This window comes from Melanerpes formicivorus, unplaced genomic scaffold (assembly GCF_026170545.1).
Source record: "Melanerpes formicivorus ecotype bairdi unplaced genomic scaffold, bMelFor1.0.p_v2 SCAF_52, whole genome shotgun sequence".
Taxonomy (NCBI): Eukaryota; Metazoa; Chordata; class Aves; order Piciformes; family Picidae; genus Melanerpes; species Melanerpes formicivorus.
The window spans coordinates 828,116-853,624 of NW_027142404.1; the positions used below are offsets into that span (position 1 = coordinate 828,116).

General features: G+C 49.1%; 1 protein-coding gene across 4 annotated transcripts in view; it reads right to left on the bottom strand.

Moving 5' to 3' along the window:
• ERBB4 (erb-b2 receptor tyrosine kinase 4) overlaps positions 1-25,509 on the bottom strand; it is a 979,801-nt gene that overhangs the window by 32,567 nt on the left and 921,725 nt on the right. For all 4 annotated transcript variants that reach the window (XM_068160757.1, XM_068160755.1, XM_068160756.1 and 1 more), the window contains exons 21-24: positions 17,034-17,189; positions 12,352-12,427; positions 6,343-6,489; positions 2,752-2,849 (exon numbers count right to left, since the gene is read on the bottom strand). In XM_068160757.1, coding sequence (XP_068016858.1) covers positions 2,752-2,849; positions 6,343-6,489; positions 12,352-12,427; positions 17,034-17,189 — 477 coding nt within the window. The remainder of the gene's footprint in view (positions 1-2,751; positions 2,850-6,342; positions 6,490-12,351; positions 12,428-17,033; positions 17,190-25,509) is intronic.

A 25,509-nucleotide genomic window follows, 5' to 3' on the forward strand; every position in this document is an offset into this window, starting at 1 on the left:
TTATTGAAATGGCATCCTCAGGCTGGAGAGGCACATCAGTGCTGCACTTTGCTTGATGCCACAAAACAGCCCCAAAAGCAACCCATATCCCATATCCCAAACCTTTAACAGCCCACAGAAATGATGCTGAGCTTAACTGCATGGCTAAAGGATGGCCTCCCACACCACAGGAGTCGTTAGGCCGTGGGTGGAATGATGGCTGTGCTGTGGGCTGCATACAGAGTGCTCTGCACACATGGACCTGGTGGAGCAGCTCCAGAGGAAGGCCATGAAAATGATCAGGAGGTTGGAGCAGCTCTGCTCCAAGGACAGGCTGAGGGAGCTGGGGGTGTTCAGCCTGGAGAAGAGAAGGCTCCAGGGAGACCTAAGGGCAACCTGCCAGTACCTGAAGGGGGCTACAAGAAGGCTGCAGAGAGACTGTTTGCAAAGGCCTGCAGGAACAGGACCAGGGGCAATGGCTTCAAAGTAGAGCAGAGCAGATTTAGATTGGATGTGAGGAACAAGTTCTGCACCCTGAGGGTGGTGGAACACTGGAAGAGGTTGCCCAGGGAGGTGGTTGAGGCCCCACCCCTGGAGATATTCAAGGTGAGGCTGGAGAGGGTTCTGGGCACCCTGATCTAGCTGAGGATGTCCCTGCTGTCTGCTTTGGGGATTGGACTGGATGAGCTTTGTAGGTCCCTTCCAACTCAGACTATTCTGTGATTAGAACCACAGAACCAACCAGGCTGGAAAAGACCTCAGAGATCATCAAGTCCAACCTATGACCTAATCCCTAACACCTAAACCATGGCACCAAGTGCCACATCCAATCCCCTCCTGAACACCTCTAGGGACTGGAGACTCCACCACCACCCTGGGCAGCACATCCCAGTGGCCAACAACTCCCTCTGGGAAGAGCTTTCTCCTCTTCTTCTGTGGTCCCAAAGCTCAAAAGCAAGCTTGTAATTCTTGGTAGCATCAGGGGGGGATGTGGAGTCCTAGCAGCAGAGACACCAGTGCAGGGGACTCACCCTGGTTTCTCCTCAAGAAGCACATGGCTGTATTTTGTCTGGAAGGATCACTGGAGTAAAAGCCTCCTCACAGGATGAAATACTTACTAGACTAAACGTTGTTGAGGGGAGGTCAGAGGACAGAAAGGGAGGGAATTGCTATTTGGAACAGGGAAGTCTGTCCTATCTCAATTTTTCCAGAATCACTTCTGTCAGAGGAACTTGCAATTCAGCTCCACAAATCCTCTTGACTTGTACTTAACTCTTCCAACATGTTTTATTGCTCCTCATGCTGAAGGAGAGTAGCACACATCACAGACCATGAGTAGGCTAGCACTTCCACACAGTGAAACGAAACACCATCTGCCCAGGCTAGCACTAGATCCAGAAGCAGTCAGGAGACACAAAGTGGCCACAACTGAACTTCTGGAGGCTCTTCAGCTTGAGTCTGAATTGCCATGTGTAGACATTGGCTCCACAGCCAACATTAACAGGGTGAGCTTCAACAAGGCCAAGTGCCAGCTTCTTTACTATGAGGGTGGTGGAACCCTCAAATAGGTTGCCCAGGGAGGTGGTGGAGGCCCCATCCCTGGAGATGTTCAAGGTCAGGATTGATGGGGCTCTGGGCAACTTGGTCTGCTAAAGATCATAGAATCATAGAATCAGTAGGGTTGGAAAAGACCTCAAAGATCAGCAAGTCCAACCTGGCACCCAACACCTCATGAAGCTATGGCTTCAAGTGCCATGTCCAATCCCCTCTTGAACACCTCCAGGGATGGGGACTCCACCACCTCCCTGGGCAGCACATTCCAATGGCCAATTACCCTTTCTGTGAAGAACTTTCTCCTCACCTCCAGCCTAAACTTCCCCTGGCACAGCTTGAGACTGTGTCCTCTTGTTCTGGTGCTGGTTGCCTGGGAGAAGAGACCAACCCCCACCTGGCTACAACCTCCCTTCAGATAGTTGTAGAGGGCAATGAGGTCTCCCCTGAGCCTCCTCTTCTCCAGGCTAAACAATCCCAGCTCCCTCAGCCTCTCCTCACAGGGCTGTGCTCAAGGCCTCTCCCCAGCCTTGTTGCCCTTCTCTGGACACATTCAAGTGTCTCAATGTCCTTCTTAAACTGAGGGGCCCAGAACTGGACACAGGACTCAAGGTGTGGCCTAACCAGTGCAGAGTACAGGGCAGAATGACCTCCCTGCTCCTGCTGGCCACACTGTTCCTAATGCAGGCCAGGATGCCCTTGGCCTTCTTGGCCATATGGGCACACCACTGGATCATATTCAGCTGTCTGTCAACCAAGCACCCCCAGGTACCCCTCTGCCTGGCTGCTCTCCAGCCACTCTGACCACAGCCTGTAGCGCTGCATGAGGTTCTTGTGACCAAAATGCAGGACTTGGCACTTGGACTTGTTGAATGCCATTATATTGGCCTCTGCCCATCTGTTCAGACTGTCAAGGTCCCTCTGGAGAGCCCTTCTACCCTCTAACAGATCATGTCACTGCTTACTGCAGGGGTGCTGGACTGGATGATCTCCAGACATCCTTTCCAAACCACTGCACTCAATGACTGTTATATTGTTTTTGGGGTACTGATCCCGGCCATTCTACTTCATTCTTGTACCGTGCCACGGCCACTGGTTGCTTGAAAATCCAGAACACCTTGACCTTAAGAGACTGAAAGGCCACCCCCTCAACAGTCAGGTTGGGCAGACAGAATTCTTGTCTGTTTGGTTTTTTCCCCCTGATGTTTCAGAGCTGCTCACCTGAATTACCAGGTACCTCTGAGGGTCTCGAGCCATTCTGGAGAACTCAGCAGCCAGCTCCTTGAATTTTGGTCTGCTGTCTGCATCAATCATCCAGCCTGGGGACAGAGGAAAGATGAGAAGGGAAAGAGTTAATTGTCAAGGGAAGAAATCATCCTCTTCTTAAAAAGTCACCAATTTGAAGGCCTTGATGAAGCCCTTGATAGCTCTGGCCTAAAGAAAAGCTGCACTAGAGAGCCCAGAAGAATGCAAAGCTAGAACCCTGTGATGCATCTAGAATGGAAAACATCTGGGTTGAGCTAGAGAAAACATCTGGATTTGGGCTGCTCCACAATGCATGGATGTCATCTTGTCCTGGTTTAGAGCAGGACAGATTGCTCTGATGCCCTTGGGGCAAAACCAAACCACTTCACACACAGGATTGGAGTATTGGAAAGCTTAACTGGCAAATCCATTCACAAGCTACAATACTGCAATGTTCCAATGCACAGTGGTGAGCATAGCAAAGCACATCAAACACAGAGGAAGGCTGATCTGGGTTTGACACAGAAGCTCATTAAGCCAAAAGGCTTCACACAAAACCTCCACCAAATCAGACCACAAACCCAGTGCTCCTTTTCTGCCCACCTGGGCTTTAACACACACCCCAGGGCTCTTTCTTCCCCCCACATTGTTAGGCTGGACTCAGCCTGGCCAGGCCTGAAACTGCCTCCCCTTGGTCCCTGGCATTAGACCTAAATAGACCAAGATCATGCTCACTGCCTCCAGGGAGGAGAAAGGGAAGGAAGACAATGACTTTGCAGGCAGATTTACAGAGATGCAGGATTTGTGGGAGGCCAAACAAAGATTACACTCCCAGTGCACCTGCTGGACATCCTGTACCTTCTGGAGGACTGCAAGTTTGAGGTTCCTTCTTACAGGCACCCAGCCCAAAATGGGACACTTCTTAATTTGCTCTGAGCTCCTGTTCCTCACCCCCAAAACAGAGACAACAACAATACCTTGCAATTTCCTGTGCCTGTCTTGTCCATCTAGATGTCAGCTCTGACTGCCTCTTGTTATAGATGTGTCCAACCACTAATACAGAATTGTCAGGGTTGGAAGGGACCTCAAGGATCAGCCAGTTCCAAGCCCCCTGCCATGGCCAGGGACACCTCACACTACAGCAGCTTGCTCACAGCCACATCCAGCCTGGCCTGAAAAACCTTCAGGGATGAGGCTTCCACCACCTCCCTGGACAACCTGCTCCAGTGTCTCACCACCCTCATGGGGAAGAACTTCTTCCTAACTTCATGCTAACCTGAATCTACCCTCTTCTAGTTTTGCTCCATTCCCCCCATTCCCATCACTCCCTGACACCCTAAAAATCTGATCTTGGTCTAGGAGGTTTATTACAAAGTTACTACTAAGCACTGTTTTACTTTCACTGACCTACTGTTCCACAGTACCTTAGATGAAAAATGAGCTATTCAGCTCTTGGTGACCCTGCTCTGGCAGGAGGGCTGACCTGGATGATCTCTTGATGTCCCTTCCAACCCCTAATGCTCTGTGATTCTGTGATGCAGGATGACTGGCCTGGCATCCACTTCCCAGGTCACTCTGCACTCATGTGTCTGCATCACAGACTCCACACAAAGCATGGGATGCTATTTTCATTCAGGAAGAGGGATTCTTTTGCCCTCCACTCTTCAAGAAGCATCCATTCAGAACAATAATTCCCAATCCCTGCTAAAGCTGTCTGCAAAACAAGCAAGTCACCACCAGCAACTAACTCTGCCTCGAGGTCAGCTTTTGCTAATGGAAGATCCTATCAGTCACTTTCCCAAGAACATGTTCTCCTCCTCCAGGGAGGCTAAAGGAACCAGGCCTTACCTCCTTCACAGCATTTAACTGAAGAAGTGGCCAACAGAAGTGACCAACAGAGTTAAAACAAAGGCCTCAGTTTGCATGGCTGGCTGCCACCTTCCATCTATTGGACTCTGCCTTTGCCCACTGAGATTCCTCCTCACACTCATTATCATAGTATCATAGTATCATAGTATCATAGTATCATTCAGGGTTGGAAGGGACCACAAGGATCATCTAGTTCCAACCCCCCTGCCATGGGCAGGGACACCCCACACTACATCAGCCTGGCCACAGCCTCAGCCAGCCTGGGCTTAAACACCTCCAGGGACGGGGCCTCAAGCACCTCCCTGGACAACCCATTCCAGGGCTTCACCACTCTCATGGGGAAGAACTTCCTCCTCACCTCCAGCCTCAGTCTCCCCACTTCCAGCTTCATTCCATTCCCCCTAGTCCTAGCACTACCTCAGATCCTGAGCAGTCCCTCCCCAGCCTTCCTGTAGCCCCCTTCAGATACTGGAAGGCCACAATGAGGTCACCTCGGAGCCTTCTCTTCTGCAGACTGAACAGCCCCAACTCCTTCAGTCTGTCCTCATAGGAGAGGTGCTCCAGCCCTCTGCTCATCCTTGTGGCCCTTCTCTGGACACCTTCCAGCACCTCCACATCCCTCTTGTAATAGGGGCTCCAGAACTGGAGGCAGTACTGCAGGTGGGGTCTCAGCAGAGCTGAGCAGAGGGGGAGGATCACCTCCCTGGCCCTGCTGGCCACACTTCTCCTGCTGCAGCCCAGGATCTGATTGGCTTTGTGGGCTGCAAGTGCACACTGAGAGCTCATTAGAAATCTGACCAGGTGGAACACTTCTTGCACCCAGCCAAGGTGAAGCCCCTTGCACTCCTCAGACTGTTTCCATCCAGCTGTTTTCAGAAGGGTTTTGTTTCTCTCTTCTGGTTGTGTTGTCTTCCTTTCAGTGGGCTGTGGGGGTGGGTTTTTTTTGGGTACAGAGCAAAAAGGGAACGGCCTGCAGGAGGTGGATGAGGTTGTCTGCATGTTAATCTCACCTAAATTAAATTACAAACACCAGAGAGATGTTCCTAACTCCTTTTAAATTAGAAGCACAGCCTTGGGGGATACTGTCACTCCTGTGGGCATCTTGGAGGTAAAGGGGTAGGGAGAAACCACGTGCAGGCTGTTTTCCTTTTTGCCAAAGCAGAAGCATTCATAAAGTTATTGTACTGGACTGAGCCTGATAAAAATTTATCCTCTCTGTAGCATTTCTTGTATCAATTTAATTTCCCTTTTTATTATTGCCGCTGCAATCATCATTCTTGCTACCAACAATAACACCTCCGTGCTTCCTCTCCTCAATATTTGGAAGCAGCCTTTCTCTTTCCAACCTCCCCTGGCTGGGTAGCCACGTCCCATAATTATGTTTAATGCTATCATTTCTTAACATCAGAATCAATTGTCATGGAAATGGCAAGGATTTACAATAACAATCATACAACTCTGGCTTCACAGGAAGGCTGTGAGATACCATCTGACAGTAATAAGAAGCTGAGGCAACTCAACCCTTCGTGGCTCAGCTCTTTATCTTTGGCAACTGCAACAAATGTGCAGGCAGCATTTAAATGGAATTTAGAGGGCCTTGGGAAGCTTCTCTTTGGAAGCAGCCTGCCCTGTTCCCCAGTGCTGTCAGAGACCACAGCTGCCAGTGTTGTAGTGACTGCAGAAGTGGCAGTGACTTACACTTCACCATCACCATATAAACATCAATGGTGCAGATGGGAGGCTGGGGCAACCGCTCTCCTTTCTCCAAGAGGTCAGGGATCTCTCGCGTGGGGATTCCATCGTATGGCTTCCCACCAAAGGTCATCAGCTCCCAGATAGTGACTCCTAAACAGGGGGGAAAAAAATAAAAAGAAAAGACAAGAAAAGAATTGAGGCCATCCTCTTTGGATTCCTTCACAGTTTCTCACAGCACCAAGCTCTGAGCTGTAATCTCTTCTTCACTTTATGGGTGTAAGAAGCAGCGCGATCGATCTGAGGCACAACAGGAAGGTCTAAGACAAATCAGTGGCACTGAAGTAAATGGATGCAGTAACAAAAAAAATGCATCACACTCTTTTATCACAGCAGAAGGGAGAATGGATGGCTGATGGACTCTATTATTTTAAGGGGGAAACCCACAGATGTTCCCTAACTCAGAGCATCAATTTCCCACCGAGGCAGAGCGCTGAGCAATGATGTCATTGTCTTTGCCTTGTAAGTCATTCCCAGCCACTTGTGCTATTTTTCCCTCAAATAACATAATGGATTTGAGTTATGACAGTGCTGTGCTTCAAAACCCCAAGATTCTCCTTGTTGAATAGCCATAGGATTTGTTTCGGCATCCGAGCTGGAAATCAGGATCGTATATCACGAGTAACAGAATTCGACCCCCAACAAAAACCTTCAGGCCTGCCAAAGCTGCTCTCACCACAGCTCAACTTCTTATTTTTATTGCAAAGGTCATTTCCAATGTGCCTGCAGATCAGTGACCATATTGTGGCATCTGTCATGCTAATGGGAAAGGTGCTGGGCGGAATTACCACCTGTACGAAACACACATCTATTTCACACTCATTTACCTCTTCTTTGATGTTCAGCAACTATAGCTTGCCAATTGTTTTGGCTCCTGTCCTTTCTGATTACAGATACCCTGGGCTTCATGCATTTAAAGTGAACTTTATAAACAGAGGCATATTTTATCCTAAGTGATGCAGGGTGGAGAGACTCTGAAGAGAAAGAGCAGCTTGACATGATTGATTTAACTTCCCTATGTTTTTCCTCAGCTGAATAGAAGAGGGCAGCTAACCACTCACAGCAAACACTATCTTCTGCTGCTACCCACAGAGAAAAGTAAGTAATGAACAGCACTGCACACCTTTGTGCAGGAGACCAACAGAGAGCCACGAGGATGCTTAGGGGACTTGAGCATCTCCCCTGTGAAGAGAGACTGAGAGCCCTGGGGCTTCTTACTCTGGAGAAGATAAAGCTGTCCATCAATACCTGAGGGGTGAGTGCCAAGTGGAGGGGGCCAAGCTCTTTTGGGTGCTGCACAGTAATAAGCCAAGGATACAAACTTGACCAGAGAAGGTTTCAGCTCAGCATGAGGAGAAACTTCTTTGCAGTGAGGGTGACAGAGGCCTGGAGCAGGCTGCCCAGAGAAGTTGTGGAGTCTCCTTCTCTGGAGCCATTCAACCCCAGCTGGATGCATGCCTGTGCAGACTCCCCTGGGTGATGCTCCTCTGGCAGGGGGATTGGACTGGATGATCTCTGGAGGTCCCCTCCAAACTCTACCATTCTGTGACTTTATGAAATGACATCAAGAAATGAAAACAGGAGTCCACAGCCCTAGACACTGCTGAAAAATTGCACTTACAAAGGCATAGATGAGTTTATTAAGAACAGCTGTAATGGATAAACAGGCAGACAGCTCAACAGATGTGACAGCAACTTGGCTGGACAAAAGAATTAACACTAATGAATATCTGGTTATCAAACATGACTTCCATTTTGGCATGTGTCTGGAGTCCACACGAGCTGACCTGCTAGTTAGCGTGGAGAGCTGGACACAGCAGGAGCAGGGAGGGGATTGTCCCCTGTGACTCAGCTCTGGGGGGGCCACACCTGGAGTGCTGTGTCCAGTTTTGGGCACTTCAAGACAAGAGAGATGTGGAGGTGCTGGAGCCAGGGCAGAGGAGGGCAAGGAAGCTGTGAAGGGCCTGGAGAAGAAATCTGCTGAAGAGCAACTGAAGGAGCTGGGGATGGTTAGTGTGAAGCAGAGGAGGCTGAGGGGAGACCTCCTGGCTCTCTACAGCTCTCTGAAAGGAGGTTGTGGAGAGCTTGGTGCTGGTCTCTTCTCACAGGTCATTAGCCATGGAAGAAGAGGGAAGAGCCTCAAGCTGCAGCAGGGCAGGTTCACACTGGAGAGGAGGAAGAATTTTTTCCCACCAAGAGTGGTCAGGGCTTGGAATGTGCTGCCCAGGGAGGTGGTGGAGTCCCCAAGCCTGGCTGTGTTTGAAGGTGGTTTGGATGTGGTGCTTGGGGCTGTGGTTTAGGGGTGATCCTTGTAGAGTAGGGTTCTGGGTTGGACTTGGTGATGCTGAGGCTCTTTTCCAAGCTGAATGTTTCTGTGATGCTGTGATTCCTGCAAGCTTCTGCCCCCAGCAGAGCTGTGCTGCTGGAGCACTCCAACAAAACTCTCAGCACAAGACACTCAGAGAAGGAGCACAGCACTGTGCCATCACCTAACTGACTCTTTCCTCACTGAAGCTACAATCAGAGCAACTCAGAAGAGAGAGACAGTGTCTTTGATGCTCTGGTCACTGAACACCACAGGAAGATCACTCAGCTCCTGCCTCTGTTTTACTCTGCGCTGCCCAGGGAGGTGGTGGATTCCCCAAAGCTGGATGTGTTTGAAGATGGTTTGGCTGTGGTGCTTGGGGCTCTGGTTTTGGGGTGATCCTTGTAGAGTAGGGTTTGACTTGGAGATCCTGAGGGTCTTTTCTAACCTCAATATTTCTCTGACTCTGTCTCTTTCTCTTCATTCTCTTGCTCTGTGTTACGACAAATTCCCTTTCATCTGCCTGTTGGTACAGAAAGTTCTGTAAGCTTGAAAATGCTTTTTGACATCCATGGCCTTTTAGAGGTAAGATTTTCAAAGGGCTGCTGAGAATGGTGACCTGTAGCTGTATTTTTAGGACTCTGTGGCTGTGCTCTAAAAGGTCTTCCTCTGTCATAATAATCAGCTGAATCAGCCCAGACCTTACGGCAGCCATCCCAGCAGGGACAGCAAGATAATAGACTTTAGTGAGCAGGGAGGTAACCCAGGAGACAAGTAACAACTGCTGTTTAGGGTTACATGGTGAAAAAGAGATCATTGGAAAAAAAAAAAGAAGAAATGGAAACAAAGGAGAAGGGAAAAAAAGGGGGAGGGAAAGAAAGGGAAAGAGAGGGAAAGAAAGGGAAAGAGAGGGAAAGAAAGGGAAAGAAAGGGGGGGAAAAGGGGGAAAAGGGGAAAAAAAGAAAAAAGAAAAGGGAAAAAAAAGAGAAAAAGGTGGGGGGAGGGAAAAATTTAAGGAGAAAAAATAGGAAGAAAGGGCGAAAAAAGGAAAATAAAAGGAAAAAGGGAAAAGAAGGAGAAAAGATTTTTAAAAAGGGGAAAAGTGGAAAAAGGGGGGGGGAAGGAAAAGGTACAGAAAATATGGGAAAAGGGGGAAAATGAAAAAGGAAAACCTGGGGGGAAAAGGGGGAAAAGGGGGGGGGGGGGGGAAGGAAAAATAAAGAAAATATGAAAGAAGACCAAAAAAAAATGGGGAAAAAAAAAAGAAAAATGGGAAAAGGGGAAAAAGAAAAAATAAAGAAAATATTAAAAAATGCAAAAAATGGGGAAAAAAGAAAAAGGGGAAAAGGGGAAAAAGGAAAACTAAAATATGAAAAAAGGCAAAAAATGGGGAAAAAAGAAAAGGGAAAAGGGAAAAAAGGGAAAAAAAGAAAATATGAAAAAAGGCAAAAAATGAGGAATAAAAGAAAAATGGGAAAAGGGGAAAAAGAAAAAATAAAGAAAATATGGAAAAAGGCAAACAATGGGAAAAAAATGGGAAAAGGGGGAAAAGGTTAAAAAAAGGAAAAATAAAGAAAATATGAAAGAAGGCAAAAAATGGGGAAAAAAAGAAAAACGGGAAAAGGGGGAAACAAGGAAAAATAAAGAAAATATGAAAGAAGGCAAAAAATGGAGAAAAAAAGAAAAATTGGAAAAGGGGGAAAATAGAAAAAATTAAAAAATATTAAAAAAGGAAAAAAATGGGGGAAAAAGAAAAAGGGGAAAAGGGGGAAAAAGAAAAATAAAGAAAATATGAAAAAAAAGGCAAAAAATGGGAAAAAAAGAGAATGGAAAAGGGAAAAAAAGAAAAATAAAGAAATTATGAAAAAAGGCAAAAAATGGGAAAAAAAGAAAAAGGGGAAAAGGGAAAAAAGGGAAAAAAGAAAATATGAAAAAAGGCAAAAATGGGGAAAAAAGAAAAAGGGGAAAAGAGAAAAAAGGGAAAAAAGAAAATATGAAAAAAGGCAAAAATGGGGAAAAAAGAAAAAGGGGAAAAGGGAAAAAAGGGAAAAAAGAAAATATGAAAAAAGGCAAAAATGGGGAAAAAAGAAAAAGGGGAAAAGGGGAAACAAGGAGAAATAAAGAAAATATTTAAAAAGGCAAAAAATGGGGGAAAAATAAAAAGGGGAAAAGGGGAAATAAAGGGGAAAAAAGAAAATATGAAAAAGGGCAAAAAATGGGGAAAAAAAAAAAAGAGAAATGGGAAAAGGGGGAAAAGGAAAAATAAAGAAAATATGAAAAAAGGCAAAAAATGGTGTCGAGGGTCGAGGGGAAGGCCAGGCCTTCTCCACCCCCCTGTGAAGTGAAGGGAAAGAAAGAATGAAGGAAGGAAAAAAGGGGCTGCAGGGTGTATATATATGTACAGAATTTAGAGTGTTTACAATATATATACAGAAACATACAGCAAAGTAACACAGGAATGAGATTCCCCTCCTCCGCCAGGAGGAAGGGTTTCCCCCTGTACCCCCTTCTCTCCCCTTTCTCCCCAAAGAGGGTTAGAAAGAGAGAAAAAAGAGCAAATGTTAATTAAAAGCAGTTATGTGTTAGAAGAGGCCTTATCTGCTCCAAGGTCAGTCTGGCCGAAAGCCCAGCAGCTGTGAGCTGCGGGAGGAGAAAGTGAAAGACTGAGCTGAGACAAGTCCCACTGGGAATCAAAACTGAAGGCAGTGCTCTGCTTTTCCACCAAGGAAGTTAGTTTAGACCTGTCTCGTTTATAAAACATTCGGCCATGGTGTCCCTTTGCTAAAGGCACCGCCTCAAACGGTCACGAATGGGAAAAAAAGAAAAAGGGGAAAAGAGGGGAAAAGGAAAAATAAAGAAAATATCAAATAAAGGCCAAAAATGGGGGGGAAAAAAAAGAAAAAGGGGAAAAGGGGGAAAAAAGGAAAAATAAAGAAAATAAGAAAAAAAAGGGGGAAATGGAAAAAATAAGAAATGGGGGGGAAAGGGAAAAAAAAAGGGGGGAAAGGAAAAAAATAAAGAAAATAAAGAAAAAAGGAAAAAAGGAAAAAATGGGGGAAAAGAGGATAAGTTGGGGAAAGGTTTTTAAATAAGGAAAAAATGGGAAAAGGGGGGAAAAGGAAAAAAAAAGGAAAAAGGGGGAACAGGAAAAAAAGGCAAATTAAACAATAATCTTAAAGAAGAATGGAAAAAAAGGAAAAAACAGGGGAAAAAAGGGTCAAATAGACAAAGATAGGAAAAATAAAGGAAAAGAAAGGTAAAATAAAAGGAAAAAAAAGGGGGATAAAAAAGAAGGAAGAGCAAATCCCTGTGGGATGAAATCCCCTAAGAAAACAGGACCTCTTTGACACATCAACCCAAAGTGTGGCTCCTGGCTGCAGTTTGATGGTGGCAGTGGCTGGCTGGCACCTTGCTTTTACAATCTGTGGCTTCCTGTAATGCCAAGATGCCAAAGTGCCATCAAAAGATGCCCCTGCCTGCTGCAGGGTGAGCGGACTCGGTGACCTTTGGGGCTGTCTGCCAACCCAACCCGCTTTGAGATGGTAAGGTTACCCTGCTTGGGCAGGGGGGTTGGTCTCCAGAGGTCCCTCCCAACCCCTTCCATGCTGTGATAAGGATAAAGAGACACAGGTTTAGGTGTGCAGGATTACCATAGCTCCAGACGTCACTCTGGTGGGTGAATTTCCTGTAGTGTATGCACTCCAGAGCCATCCACTTAATGGGCATCTAGGGAAAGACAAGAGAAAAGTGACCTGAGAATTACGGAATCATGGAATCACACAATTGTCAGGGTTGGAAGGGACCTCAAGGATCATTCAGTTCCAACCCCCCTGCCATGGCCAGGGACACCTCACACTACAGCAGCTTGCTCACAGCCACATCCAGCCTGGCTGCAAAAACCTCCAGGGATGAGGCTTCTACCACCTCCCTGGGCAACCTCTGCCAGTCTCTCACCACCCTCATGGGGAACAACTTCTTCCTAACAGCCAATCTAAACCAACCCATTTCTAGCTTTCCTACATCCCCCCGCCCCAGTCCTATCACTACCTAACACCCTCACAGTGAAAATGTTCTTCCTCATGTTGAGGTAGAGCCTCCTGTGCTGCAGTTTATATCCAGTGCCCATTGTCCTATCCCAGGGTGCAACTGAGCAGATCCTGTCCCCTTCCTCTTGCCCTCCAGCCCTCAGATATTTATAGACATTTATTAAATCCCTTTTCAGTCTTCTCCTCTCCACACTAAACAGCCCCAGGGCTCTCAGCCTCTCCTCACCAGGTAGTTCTCCAGTCCCTTCAGCATCATTGCAGCCCTCCCTTGGACTCTCTCTAGCAGATCCCTGTCCCTCTTGAAGTGGGGAGCCCAGAACTGGATGCAATATTCCAGGTGAGGTCTTAGCAGGGCAGAGTAGAGGAGCAGGAGAACCTCCCTGGATACACTGGACACACTCCTCTGAATGCACCCCAGGATCCCATTGGCCTTCTTGGCCACCAGGGCAAATTGCTGTCCCATGCAGAACTTGTTGTCCACCAGGTTTGTGTGGGCACACACAGCCCCATGTTGGGCACTAGGTTCCCCCTCTTGAGTTTGTGTTAAAATCAGGTCCACAGTGATTCCTCTTCCTGAGCTGGGCCTGTGAGGCACAGTCCTGCAGTCCATTGATCTCTCATGGACATACACTAACATCAGATTTTCACCTGGCATGAACTTGTACAGGTTGCCTCCAGTAGGGAGCTATGGAATGACACCATTCCATAGAGGGAATGAGAGGGAGAGGGGAGAGAGGGAGCTGCATGCAAAATCTGAACAGCTGGTGGGTGGAAAAGCAGAGGATGTGTCTTCATTCAAATCCTCATGAAAATACCTTCCATGCAGTTGAGTAATGAGCATAACCTATACAGCTGTGGCAAAAATAGCACTCTTTAATAAAAGCTGGCTTAGCACTTGTGAGGACACTTCACCCTCCTCCACTACATTCTGAACAACTCTCTTGCCTTCCTTCCCATTAAGTACAATAGGGTAGCTCCAAACTTGGAGGAACTGCTGAAGCAGAAAAGCTGCACTGCTCATCATGGGACAACTCAGGGTGGAAGGGACCTCAAGAGTATCTTGTCCAACCCCAGGTTCAAAGCAGGTTCAGCTATGAGATCAGATCAAGTTTATCTGGTTTAACATCTTTGCTGGTGACATGGAGAGTGGCACTGAGGTGCCCTCAGCACCAAGCTGTGTGGTGTGGATGACAGCTGGAGGGAAGGGATCCATCCAGAGGAACCTGGACAGGCTGCAGAGCTGGGCCCTTGACAACCTCATGAGGTTCAACAAGACCAAGTGCAAGGTCCTGCAGCTAGCTGAGGACAATCCCAGGCACTGATATAGTCTGGGCAGGGACTGGCTTGAGAGCAGCCCTCAAGAAAAGGCCTTGGGGGTGCTGGGGGAGGAGAAGCTCAACAGGAGCCAGCAGTGAGCACTTGCAGCCCAGAGAGCCAAGCAGAGCCTGGGCTGCAGCAAGAGAAGTGTGGCCAGCAGGGCCAGGGAGGGGATTCTCCCCCTCTGCTCCACTCTGCTGAGACCACAGCTGGAGCTCTGTGTCCAGTTCTGGAGCCTCTCTTCCAGGAAGGCTCTGGAGGGGCTGGAAGGTGTCCAGAGAAGGGCCATGAGGATGAGCAGAGGGCTGGAGCTGCTCTGCTGTGGAGACAGACTGAGGGAGTTGGGGTTGTTCAGTGTGGAGAAGAGAAGGCTGTGAGGAGACCTTCTTGTGGCCTTCCAGTATCTGAAGGGGGCTACAGGAAAGCTGGGGAGGGACTTTTGAGGGTGTCAGGGAGGGATAGGACTGGGGGGAGTGGAGCAAAACTAGAAGTGGGTAGATTCAAATTGGAAATTCTTCCCCATGAGGGTGGTGAGAGACTGGCAGAGGTTGCCCAGGGAGGTGGTGGTAGCCTCATCCCTGGAGGTTTTTCAGGCCAGGCTGGATGTGGCTGTGAGCAAGCTGCTGTAGTGTGAGGTGTCCCAGGCCACAGCAGGGGGGTTGGAATTGGATGATTCTCGAGGTCCCTTCCAACCCTGACAATGCTATAATACTAGTTTGGACTTGAAAATCTCCAAGGATGAAAATTGCTCCACCCTAAGCAACCTGATCACTGTTCAACTGTCCTGACGGTGAAAAACATTTTCCTTTTACCTAGTCTTGCTCTGCCTTAGGAGGCTGTCCATACAACTTTGAATTGCAAATGTCTTCTGGATTTCACAGGATGCTTCTCTGGAATGTGATGCATCTGACATGCAAATCCTGGTCCAGAATTCCCACCAGTGTGGTTGGCTTGATGAGCTTACAACAGCTGCCAGGGAACAGCTAGTTCACAAGGAGCAGCTCATTTCCTGTCATTCACTGGCTGATGAAGGGAAGAGGCAGAGTGGCTACTGAAGTGGAGATTAGACAACTGAAGGACCAGGGAAAACTGCCAAAACTCCACCTTCCCAGCCAGGAGGTCTCTTTACTGGGGAAAGGGTAAAGCACTGGCGACTCCTTTCAAGCTCTTCACCTCATTGACTGAGATGCTGCTGTAACCCTTGGAGCAGCTGCCAAGTGCAGCAGCCCCATGAGAATGGCAGCAGCTCATCCAGGAGCAAAGCACACACTGGCAACAGCTGTTGATAGCAGACAAGGGCAGAAGTGAGCACAGAAAAACACAGCTAGCAAGTAGGCAGAAAACAAACTGAACATTCAGGGAAAGGAAGGACAAGAGAGGCAGAATCCCTTAGGATTTTGTGACAGGTTGAAATGTAGAATTGAAAGATGCTTAGGGAGCAGCTGGCAGTGACATGCACTTAGAGTCTTTACCTACAGCCTTCTGAATTTCATAATGCATTACAAAATCACAGAAAACATCCAGTAGGAAGAGAACTCCAAGTTCATCCAGTCCAACCTTCCACTCAGCACTGCAGGGTCAACACCAAACCATGTCCCTAAGCACCAGCTCCACAGGCTGCTGGGCAGACCTTACCAGTGTCTGAGAGCAAGAAGTATTTCCTAGCATCCAGCCTGAGCCTCCCCTGCTGCAGCTTGGAACCATTGCCTCTGCTCCTGTCCCTTGCCACCAAGGAGCAGAGGCTGTCCCCTCCTTGCTCCAACCTCCCTTCAGGGAACTGTAGAGAGCAATGAGGTCTCCCCTCAGCCTCCTCTTGTGCAGCCTGAACACCCCCAGCTCCCTCAGCCCCTCCTCATAGCCCAGATGCTCCAACCCCCTGATCATTTTTCTTTCTCTCATCTGGACCTGCTCCATCAGGTCCATGTCCTTCCTGTATTGAGGGCTCAAGAGCTGGACACAGCACTGCAGCTGAGGTCTCCCCACTGCAGAGCAGAGGGGCAGGATCCTCTCTCTATCTCTGGCCACACTGCTTTGGATGCAGCCCAGGCTGCCCTTGGCCTTCTGTGCTGCAAGCTCACCCTGCCTGCTCCTGTCCAGCTTCTCATCCACCAGCACCCCCAAGGTCTTTTCCTCAGGGCTGCTTTCTATCCCCTCCTCCCCCAGCCTGTACTGACAGTGAGGATTGTTCTCTGAAAATAAATGTATATCACACTGTGACAAACCTCCTGAAGTTATTCCCCAGGGCAGTGAACCCCTGTGGCCTGTTAACTCTGTAAGAAAGACTGTCAGTGGCCCTGTGCTGTTTCTTGCATCCAAGCCTCCCATCCCATGCTGAATGCCAGGCCTCTCAAAAGCTATCTCAGGGATAATTTTAAAGCCAGACATTACCCCATATGAATTTTTAGCCTCACCTAATTTCTAACATCCCCAGATGTTCAGCCCTGAGTCCCTCACTACAAGAGGGACATTGAGGTTCTGGAGCATGTTCAGAGAGGGGCAATGAGGCTGGTGAAGGGACTGGAGCAGCTCTGCTCTGAGGACAGGCTGAGGGAGCTGGGGGGGGTTCTGCCTGCAGAAGAGAAGGCTCCAGGCAGACCTAAGAGCAACCTGCCAGGACCTGAAGGGGGCTACAAGAAGGCTGCAGAGAGACTGTTTGCAAAGGCCTGCAGGGACAGGACCAGGGACAATGGCTTCAAAGTAGAGCAGAGCAGATTGAGATTGGATGTGAGGAAGAAGTTCTGCACCATGAGGGTGGTGGAACACTGGAAGAGGTTGCCCAGGGAAGTGATTGAGGCCCCATCCCTGGGGATATTCAAGGTGAGTCTGGAGAGGGCTCTGGGCAACCTGATCTAGTTGGGGATGTCCCTGCTGAGTGCAGAGGGGCTCGGACTGGCTGCCCTTTGGGGGTCCCTACCAACCCAGCCCACTCTGTGATTCTATGATCCTATGATTCTCTGCTCAGGACTCACCTTCCCTCCATCAGCATTATACTCTTTCTCATCCCCTTCCAAAAGCCTGGCCAAGCCAAAGTCAGTGATCTTCACGTGGTTTGGTGATTTCACCAAGACATTACGGGCTGCCAGGTCTCGGTGGACAAGCCTCCTCTCTTCCAGGTACATCATTCCCTGAAAGACAAAGAACAGCAAAATGATCTCAATGAGTCATCAAGAGTTTCTTTTTTAGGACTGCTTTTCACTGGTGACCATGTCAAAATTTGGATTCTCTTGTTACTATTCACAAGAGGAAAATGGCCTAGAGGGCAGAAGCTGAACACTGCCCCTCCTCTGAGCAGGAGGTGGGATGAGTTGGCCTTAGGTTCCTCACAATGTACACAATGATTCTCTACAATTCGATGTGAGTTGCCAAAGGTGAGAGAAAAATACCACAACCAACCCCCACAGGGATGTCTCCTTTGCTCCAGCAAGCTTCAAGGCTGGAACTATGAGACAAAGAAAAGAAATATGATGGCCCTTATTTTTCAGACAGGAAATCTGAAGGCCATAAAATATAATCAGCTTAGCCAGAGACCCACAGAAGTGAGGGCAGACTGGGAAACCATCCCAGCTCTTCTGCATTCCAACTGAAGTGTCTCCAATTCAAGATGAAGCATCTTATCCATCTCCAAATGCTTTTAAAGCTGGACACAAACTTTTACTGCCCTCAGTGGATTGGAAGGGAGATCGTTATTTATTCCAAGCGCTGCAGCTCCCTTGCTTTAGCAGTGCCTTCGAATGGTGCATTATAATGAGCCACCAGATCAATGGCCACATTTCAAAGGAGCACACACAATCTGTTCTTATTCACAGAGCAGAATCACAGAATCAATCAGGTTGCAAAGGACCTCAGAGATCATCAAGTCCAACCTATTCCCTAATACCTAACACCTCCTGACAACCAAACCATGGCTCCAAGTGCCACATCCAAGCCTTTTTGAACACCTCCAGGGATGGTGACTCCACCACCTCCCTGGGCAGCACATTCCAATGGCCAATTACTCTTTCTGGGAAGAACTTTCTCCTCACCTCAAGCATAAACTTCCCCTGGCACAGCTTGAGACTGTGTCCTCTTGTTCTGTCACTGGCTGTCTGGGAGAAGAGATCAACCCCCACCTGGCTACAACCTCACAGAATCACAGTATCACCAAGGTTGGAAGAGACCTCAAAGGTCATCAAGTCCAACCTGTCACCACAGACCTCATGACTAGACCATGGCACCAAGTGCCACATCCAATCCCCTCTTGAACACCTCCAGGGATGGTGACTCCACCACCTCCCTGGGCAGCACACTCCAATGGTGAATGACTCTCTCGGTGAAGAACTTTCTCCTCACCTCCAGCCTAAACTTCTCCTGGCACAGCTTGAGACTGTGTCCCCTTGTTCTGGTGCTGGTTGCTTGAGGGAGAAGACCAACTCCCTCCTAGCTACAGCCACCTTTCAGGTAGTTGTAGAGAGCAATGAGGTCTCCCCTGAGCCTCCTCTTCTCCGGGCTAAACAACCCCAGCTCCCTCAGCCTCTCCTCACAGGGCTGTGCTTGGGACCTCTCCCCAGCCTTGTTGCCCTTCTCTGGACACATTCAAGTAGATGTGTGATGACCAACCTGAGTACTGCTTCCAACCAGTGCCACACCTGGTTTTCTTTTCTTTCCAGAGAGAGGGTAAAAATAGCTGTCTGGGTATCACTGCACTAACAGCTTACTTCACCTCTGTCCAAGAAGCTTCTCAGGGCTTTTTTCCACCTGTGTTATCTGCAAAGCTAAAAGCAACCCATGCTGGATTCACAGCTGCATGACCTGCAGAAATGTAAATCTTCTTAGGAATACTCTCTATAAATATGTTTGATTTTCCTGATACTGTAGCAACAGGTTTTAAGGTGGATGGCAGAAGTAGTAGAGAAAAAGTATATATATATATGTATATATACCTCAGTAGATAAGATTCTAAAAGCAGAATGGAAACAACCTAAACATGGTAATCCTATAGTATTCACTGCAGCAATGCTGTCTAAATACATGCACAGATGCCAAGAATCATCATCTGAAGGCTGTTTTGAGCCTGGCAGGAAAAGAGTTCTCTGTGCAGCTCTAATCTTTTTACATAATACAGAGTATGACAACAAAAAATACTCTTTGCATTACACAGGGGTGCCCTCACCACCCAACAAGCCCATGACCAAATACCAGGAGGACAGAACCACAGAATTGTCAGGGTTGGAAGGGACCTCAAGGATCATCCAGTTCCAACCCCCCTGCCATGGCCAGGGACACCTCACACTACAGCAGCTTGCTCACAGCCACATCCAGCCTGGCCTGAAAAACCTCCAGGCATGAGGCTTCCACCACCTCCCTGGGCAACCTCTTCCATTGTCTGTCTCACCACTCTCATGGGGAAGAACTTCTTCCTAACGGCCAGGCTGAATCTCCCCACTTCTAGTTTTGCTCCATTCCTCCCAGTCCTATCACTCCCTGACACCCTCAAAAGTCCCTCCCCAGCTTTTCTGTAGCCTTCCTGGAAGGCCACAATAAGGTCTCCTCAGAGCCTTCTCTTCTCCAGACTGAACAACCCCAACTCTCTCAGTCTGTCTCCATAGGTGAGCAGCTCCAGCCCTCTGCTCATCCACATGGTCCTTGTTCTGTGGTTCTCCACATTTCCTTCCCTCTAGCCCTGAGACCAGGCAGCAGAGCTTATAGAATCATAGAATCATAGAATCATAGAATCAACAAGGTTGGAAAAGACCTCAAAGATCATCAAGTCCAACCTGTCACCCAAGACTTCATGCCTAACAGACCATGGCACCAAGATCCACGTCCAATCCCCTCTTGAACACCTCCAGGGATGCGGACTCCACCACCTCCAGAGGAAGCAGCTGAAACCAAACAGGCCTGGAGGGGTTTGTGGCCTGCTTGGCTGCTCATGCAGAACTGTCTCCCACATTTTTGTTTCCTCTCACACACCTTTAAAACTTAGAAAGGTTGGGTTGGAAAGGACCTTAAAGATAATCCACTTCTAACCCCCTGCCATAAGCACAGCTTCCCCTAGGTCAGCTTGCTCAAGGTCTCATCCAGCCTGGCCTTCAACACCTCCAGGCAGGAGGCAGCCACAGCCTCCCTGGGCAGCCTGTGCCAGAGTCTCCCCAGCCTCACTCTCAAGGATCTCTTCCTCCTCTCCACTCTCAGTCTCTCCTCTCCCAGCTCCAAGCCATTGTTCCTCAGCCTGGCACTCCCAGCCCTTGTCCAGAGTCCCTCCCCAGCTCTCCTGGAGCCCCTTCAGGTACTGGAGTTATCTGCTTCTATCTGAGGGAGTTTGCATCTGAATTGCATTACTTTGCCCTTGTGAGAGGGCTGGCAAATTCCTCCTGCTCCCTTCTATTCCTGACAAAGGCCATGTGCCACATCCATGCAGCAGAGGTACCCACAAACAGAGCAGCTCCACCCCCCAGCTTGTCTTTATAGAGAGAAAGAGCACCAAGTGAGCACCAAGTTCTCACTGATTTAGCCTCACTTCACCATCTGTTACTTCCCAGGAGCTGATCCTGATGAGAAACTACTTCCAAACACATTTGAGGGCCAGCTGCAGGCAGTGAAGTCACCAGAGGAGGGGAATATTCCCCTCCCAGTGCATCACACTCTGGTGCTGCCCAGCAGCTCCTTCCCCTGCTGACATCAAGAGGAATGCTGCTGGTAATGTGAAGGCAGACCTGGAACAAGCTGTGGCCTCTCACAGCCACCTTCAGCAAGTGTCCCACCCAGGACTGCTTTGCTCAGTAACTCAGAGCTCTCTTTCCACTCAGAGAGCTACCAACACTGCCTGTCCCTCAGGCCTGAGCAGCCAGCTCCCTGCAGCAGCCCCTCCTGCATCTATGGGACAGGAGGCTGGAGCACCTCTGCTCAGCTGAGGGAGCTGGGGCTGTTCAACCTGGAAAAGAGAAGGCTCCAGGGAGACCTCAGAGCAGCCTTCCAGTACCTGCAGGGGCTACAAGAAGGCTGCAGAGGGACTGCTGCCAAAGGGCTGCAGGGACAGCCCCAGGGACAATGAGACCAGGCAGCAGAGCTTATGAGACCTCTTCTTCTGTAAACCATGTGGCTGTGTCCCATAAGTCCTGGAGCAGAGGAGCTCCAGCCCTCTGCACATCCTTGTGGCTGAAACTTCTCTGGACACCTTCCAGCACCTCCAGATCCTTCCTGGAATAGAGGCTCCAAAACTGGACACAGTGCTCCAGGTGAGGTCTCAGCAGTGCTGAGTAGAGGGGATGTAGTAGAGGATGTTGTATAAGAGTTACAAGTGACTCTACACCCTGAGAATGGAAGGAGATCTGTTTGTAAGCTGACACTTTAATGACTGATCCGAAGAAGTGTACACTGTGCCATTTGTGGTATGAACAGTGAGGCTGGGGAAATGAAGAGCCCTTCAGGACTTGTCCGAAGTGGAGCTATGCAGATCCCATAGAACTATCAAAGTAGAAAATGTCCAGATAGTAAGAAGCCTCATACTTTAGTATTCATGTTAGAAAATCCACAGTAGAGTGGGACTTTAATGATGAATCACAGAATCACTCAGGTTGGAAAAGAGCCTCAGCATCACCAAGTCCAACCCAGAACCCTACTCTACAAGGATCACCCCTAAACCACAGCCCCAAGCACCACAGCCAAACCACCTTCAAACACATCCAGCCTTGGGGACTCCACCACCTCCCTGGGCAGCACATTCCAAGCCCTGACCACTCTGGATGGGAAAAAAATCTTCCTCCTGTCCACTCTGAACCTGCCCTGCTGCAGCTTGAGGCTCTTTCCTCTTCTTCCATGGCTAATCACCTGTGAGAAGAGACCAGCACCAAGCTTTCCACAACCTCCTTTCAGGGAGCTGTAGAGAGCCAGGAGGTCTCCCCTCAGCCTCCTCTGCTTCACACTAACCATCCCCAGCTCCTTCAGTTGCTCTCCATCAGATTCCTTCTCCAGGCCCTTCCCAGCTTCCTTGCCCTCCTCTGCCCTGGCTCCAGCACCTCCACATCTCTCTTGTCTTGAGGTGCCCAAACCTGGACACAGCACTCGAGGTGTGGCCTCCCCAGAGCTGAGTGCCAGGGGACAATCCCCTCCCTGCTGCTGCTGGACACAGCATTGCTGATCCCAGCCAGGATGCCTTTGGCTTTCTTGGCCAGCTGGGCACACTGCTGGCTCCTCTTCAGCTGCTTGTCCCTTAGCACCCCCAGGTCCCTTTCTGCCAGCAGCTTTCCAGCCATAAACCATTGAGAGAAAAAAATGTAACATTAAGCCATTAAGGATCAGTTTTCTCCATTGTGTCTGAGCCCAGATTCATCTCACCTGAACACAAGAATCAGTCATAATCTACCCATCACTGACACTTCTCCAGCACAGTTAGGACAGAGGTAGCCTCATTGAGAATGTCATTAGAAATGCAATTACTGCCAGGATCCTTTAACATAAAACCACTCTCTGAATCAGTGCCTAATCCTATTAAGAAGTCAAACAGCCACTGCAGACAGCTATAACACAGATAAGTGGAGGAAGTCCCTTTGGAACTTGAAGATGAGTGAGGAATAGCTTTTTATCTTTCACAACTGCACCCCTCATCCTCACCCAGCACCAGAGTCATGTGTGAAGACAAACCTGCGCTATGTGGATCTTTACTTAGACCTACACTGCAGGAAACCTCTCTGCAGGGCAGGTCCCTTCCACCTGTGTGCTTATGCAGCTGTGGAAATGTAAATGCTCCTTTCAGAAGCAGAGGCAAATGCTCTTGCCAGGGCTTTGAGTAGTGTTAAAGGTCTTTTATCCTCGCTCTGCCCCCGCTGCACGTAAGGCTTGCAACAGCTCCAGGGGAAACCAACAGCACTGCTGAGGGGTAGAAGAGGTTTGTGAATAGCCAGGATGGTGGTGTTCAAAGAAAGGAGGTGGACAGGAAGAGTGCAAATTGCCATCAGGAACCGAACACTAGTAAGAATTCCCTGCCTGTCCCTTTTCAGCCTGGATAGGTTTCTACGTGGTAACTAGGCAGGGGGAAAATCAGCAGTGTTTCTAGCTGAGATGAATCCTGCTTTCTATCCATCAGTTTACTTTTGGAGCTGGCTAGGAATATTAACTGCTCAAGACAGAATATAAGCAGGTATGTTGGTTGGGGCTTTTTTTGGCCACTTCTCCCAAATAACTAATGAACAGGACAAGGGGAAATGGCCTGAAGTTGTACCAGGGGAGGTCTAGGCTTGACACCAGGAACAATTTCTTTCCTACAAGAGTGGTCAGGCATTGGAAGAGGCTGCCCAGGAAGGTGGTGGAGTCACCATCCCTAGAGGTGTTCAAGAAATGTGTGGACAGGGCACCTGGTCAAGTGGTGTAAGGTTAGAGGTTGGACTTAGAGGTCTTTTCCAGCCTTAATGATTCTATGATTTTATGACTCTAAGTCATTAAATGCAGGTCCCTTTGGGATAATCACCAGAGATGAACTGAAGTGTGTGGAAGAACAGAAAATCACAAAAAGATTCAGGTTGGAAAAGACCTCAGGGTCACCAAGTCCAACACAGAAACCTACTCTACAAGGCTCACCCCTAAACCAGAGCCCCAGGCACCACAACCAAACTACCTTGAAACACTTCCAGGCCTAGGGACAGCACCTCCACATCTCTCTTGTCTTGAGGTGCCCAAAACTGGACACAACACTCGAGGTGTGGCCTCCCCAGAGCTGAGTGCCAGGGGACAATCCCCTCCCTGCTGCTGCTGGACACAGCATTGCTGATCCCAGCCAGGATGCCTTTGGCTTTCATAGAATCATAGAATCAACAAGATTGGAAAAGACCTCAAGGATCATCAAGTCCAACCTGTCATTCAACACCTCATGACTACTAAACCATGGCTCCAAGTGCCACATCCAATCCCCTCTTGAACACCTCCAGGGATGGGGACTCCACCACCTCCCTGAGCAGCACATTCCAATGGCTAACAACTCTCTCAGTGAAGAACTTTCTCCTCACCTCCAGCCTAAACTTCTCCTGGCACAGCTTGAGACTGTGTCCTCTTGTTCTGGTGCTGGTTGCTAGAGAGAAGAGACCAACCCCCTCCTGGCTACAACCTCCCTTCAGGTAGTTGTAGAGAGCAACTACTTGGCCAACAACTTTCTTGGCCACCTGGGCACACTGCTGGCTCCTTCTCAGCTGCACAAACCCAAACTGAAGTATGTACTTATTGAAGTCTTTGCACAATGACAGACATCACTTTGCAAGGACAACTGGAATTTAAAACGTAAGGCTAAAGGCCTTCCCCTGCCCTGAGAACCTCAGCAACACCAGCAGATGCTGAATGTACTGTAGACACTTCTTGCCAGTGTGACTTTCTGCCATTCTGCTTTCTGCTGAGAGAGCTGGCAGAGGAGCTGGCCAAGCTGCTCTCCATCATTTTCCTCCAGTCCTGGCTCACTGGAGAGGTCCCAGATGACAGGAAACTGGCCAGTGTGCTCCCCATCCACAAGAACGGTCAGCCTGACCTCAGTGCCAGGGAAAGTGATGGAGCAGATTATCCTGGGGGCAATAACTGCACACCTGAAGGATGGCCAAGGGCTCAGGTCCAGCCAGCATGGATTTAGGAAGGGCAGGTCCTGCCTCTCCAACCTGATCTCCTTCTATGATCAGGTGACTGCCTGGTGGATGTGGGGCAGGCTGTGGATGTGCTCTGCCTGGACTTCAGCAAGGCCTTTGACACTGTCCCCCACAGCAAACTGCTGGCCAAGCTGTCAGCCCCTGGCTTGGACAGCAGCACTCTGAGCTGGGTTAGGAACTGGCTGGAGGCTGAGCCCAGAGAGTGGTGGTGAATGGTGCCACAGCCAGCTGGCAGCCAGGCACCAGTGGTGTGCCCCAAGGATCAGTGCTGGGCCCCAGGCTCTTTAATACCTTTACTGATGATCTGGATGAGGGGATTGAATCAGTCATCAGCAAGTTTGCAGATGACACCAACCTGGGAGCAGGAGTTGATCTGTTAGAGGGTGAAAGGGCTCTGCAGAGGGACCTTGCCAGGCTGGACACATGGGCAGAGACCAACAGGATGGCATTCAACAAGTCCAAGTGCCAGGTGCTGCACTTCGGCCACGGCAACCCCATGCAGAGCTACAGGCTGGGGTCAGAGTGGCTGAGAGCTGCCAAACAGACCTGGGGGTGCTGATTGACAGCTGTCTGAACATGAGCCTGCAGTGTGCCCAGGCAGCCAGGAGGGCCAATGGCATCCTGGCCTGCATCAGGAAGAGTGTGGCCAGCAGGAGCAGGGAGGTCATTCTGACCCTGGACACTGCACTGGTTAGGCGACACCTTGAGTCCTGTGTCCAGTTGTGGGCCCCTCAGTTTAGGAAGGAGGTTGACTTGCTGGAACGAGTCCAGAGAAGGGCAACAAAGTTGGTGAGGGACTTGAAACACAAGCCCTATGAGGAGAGGCTGAGGGAGCTTAGCCTGGAGA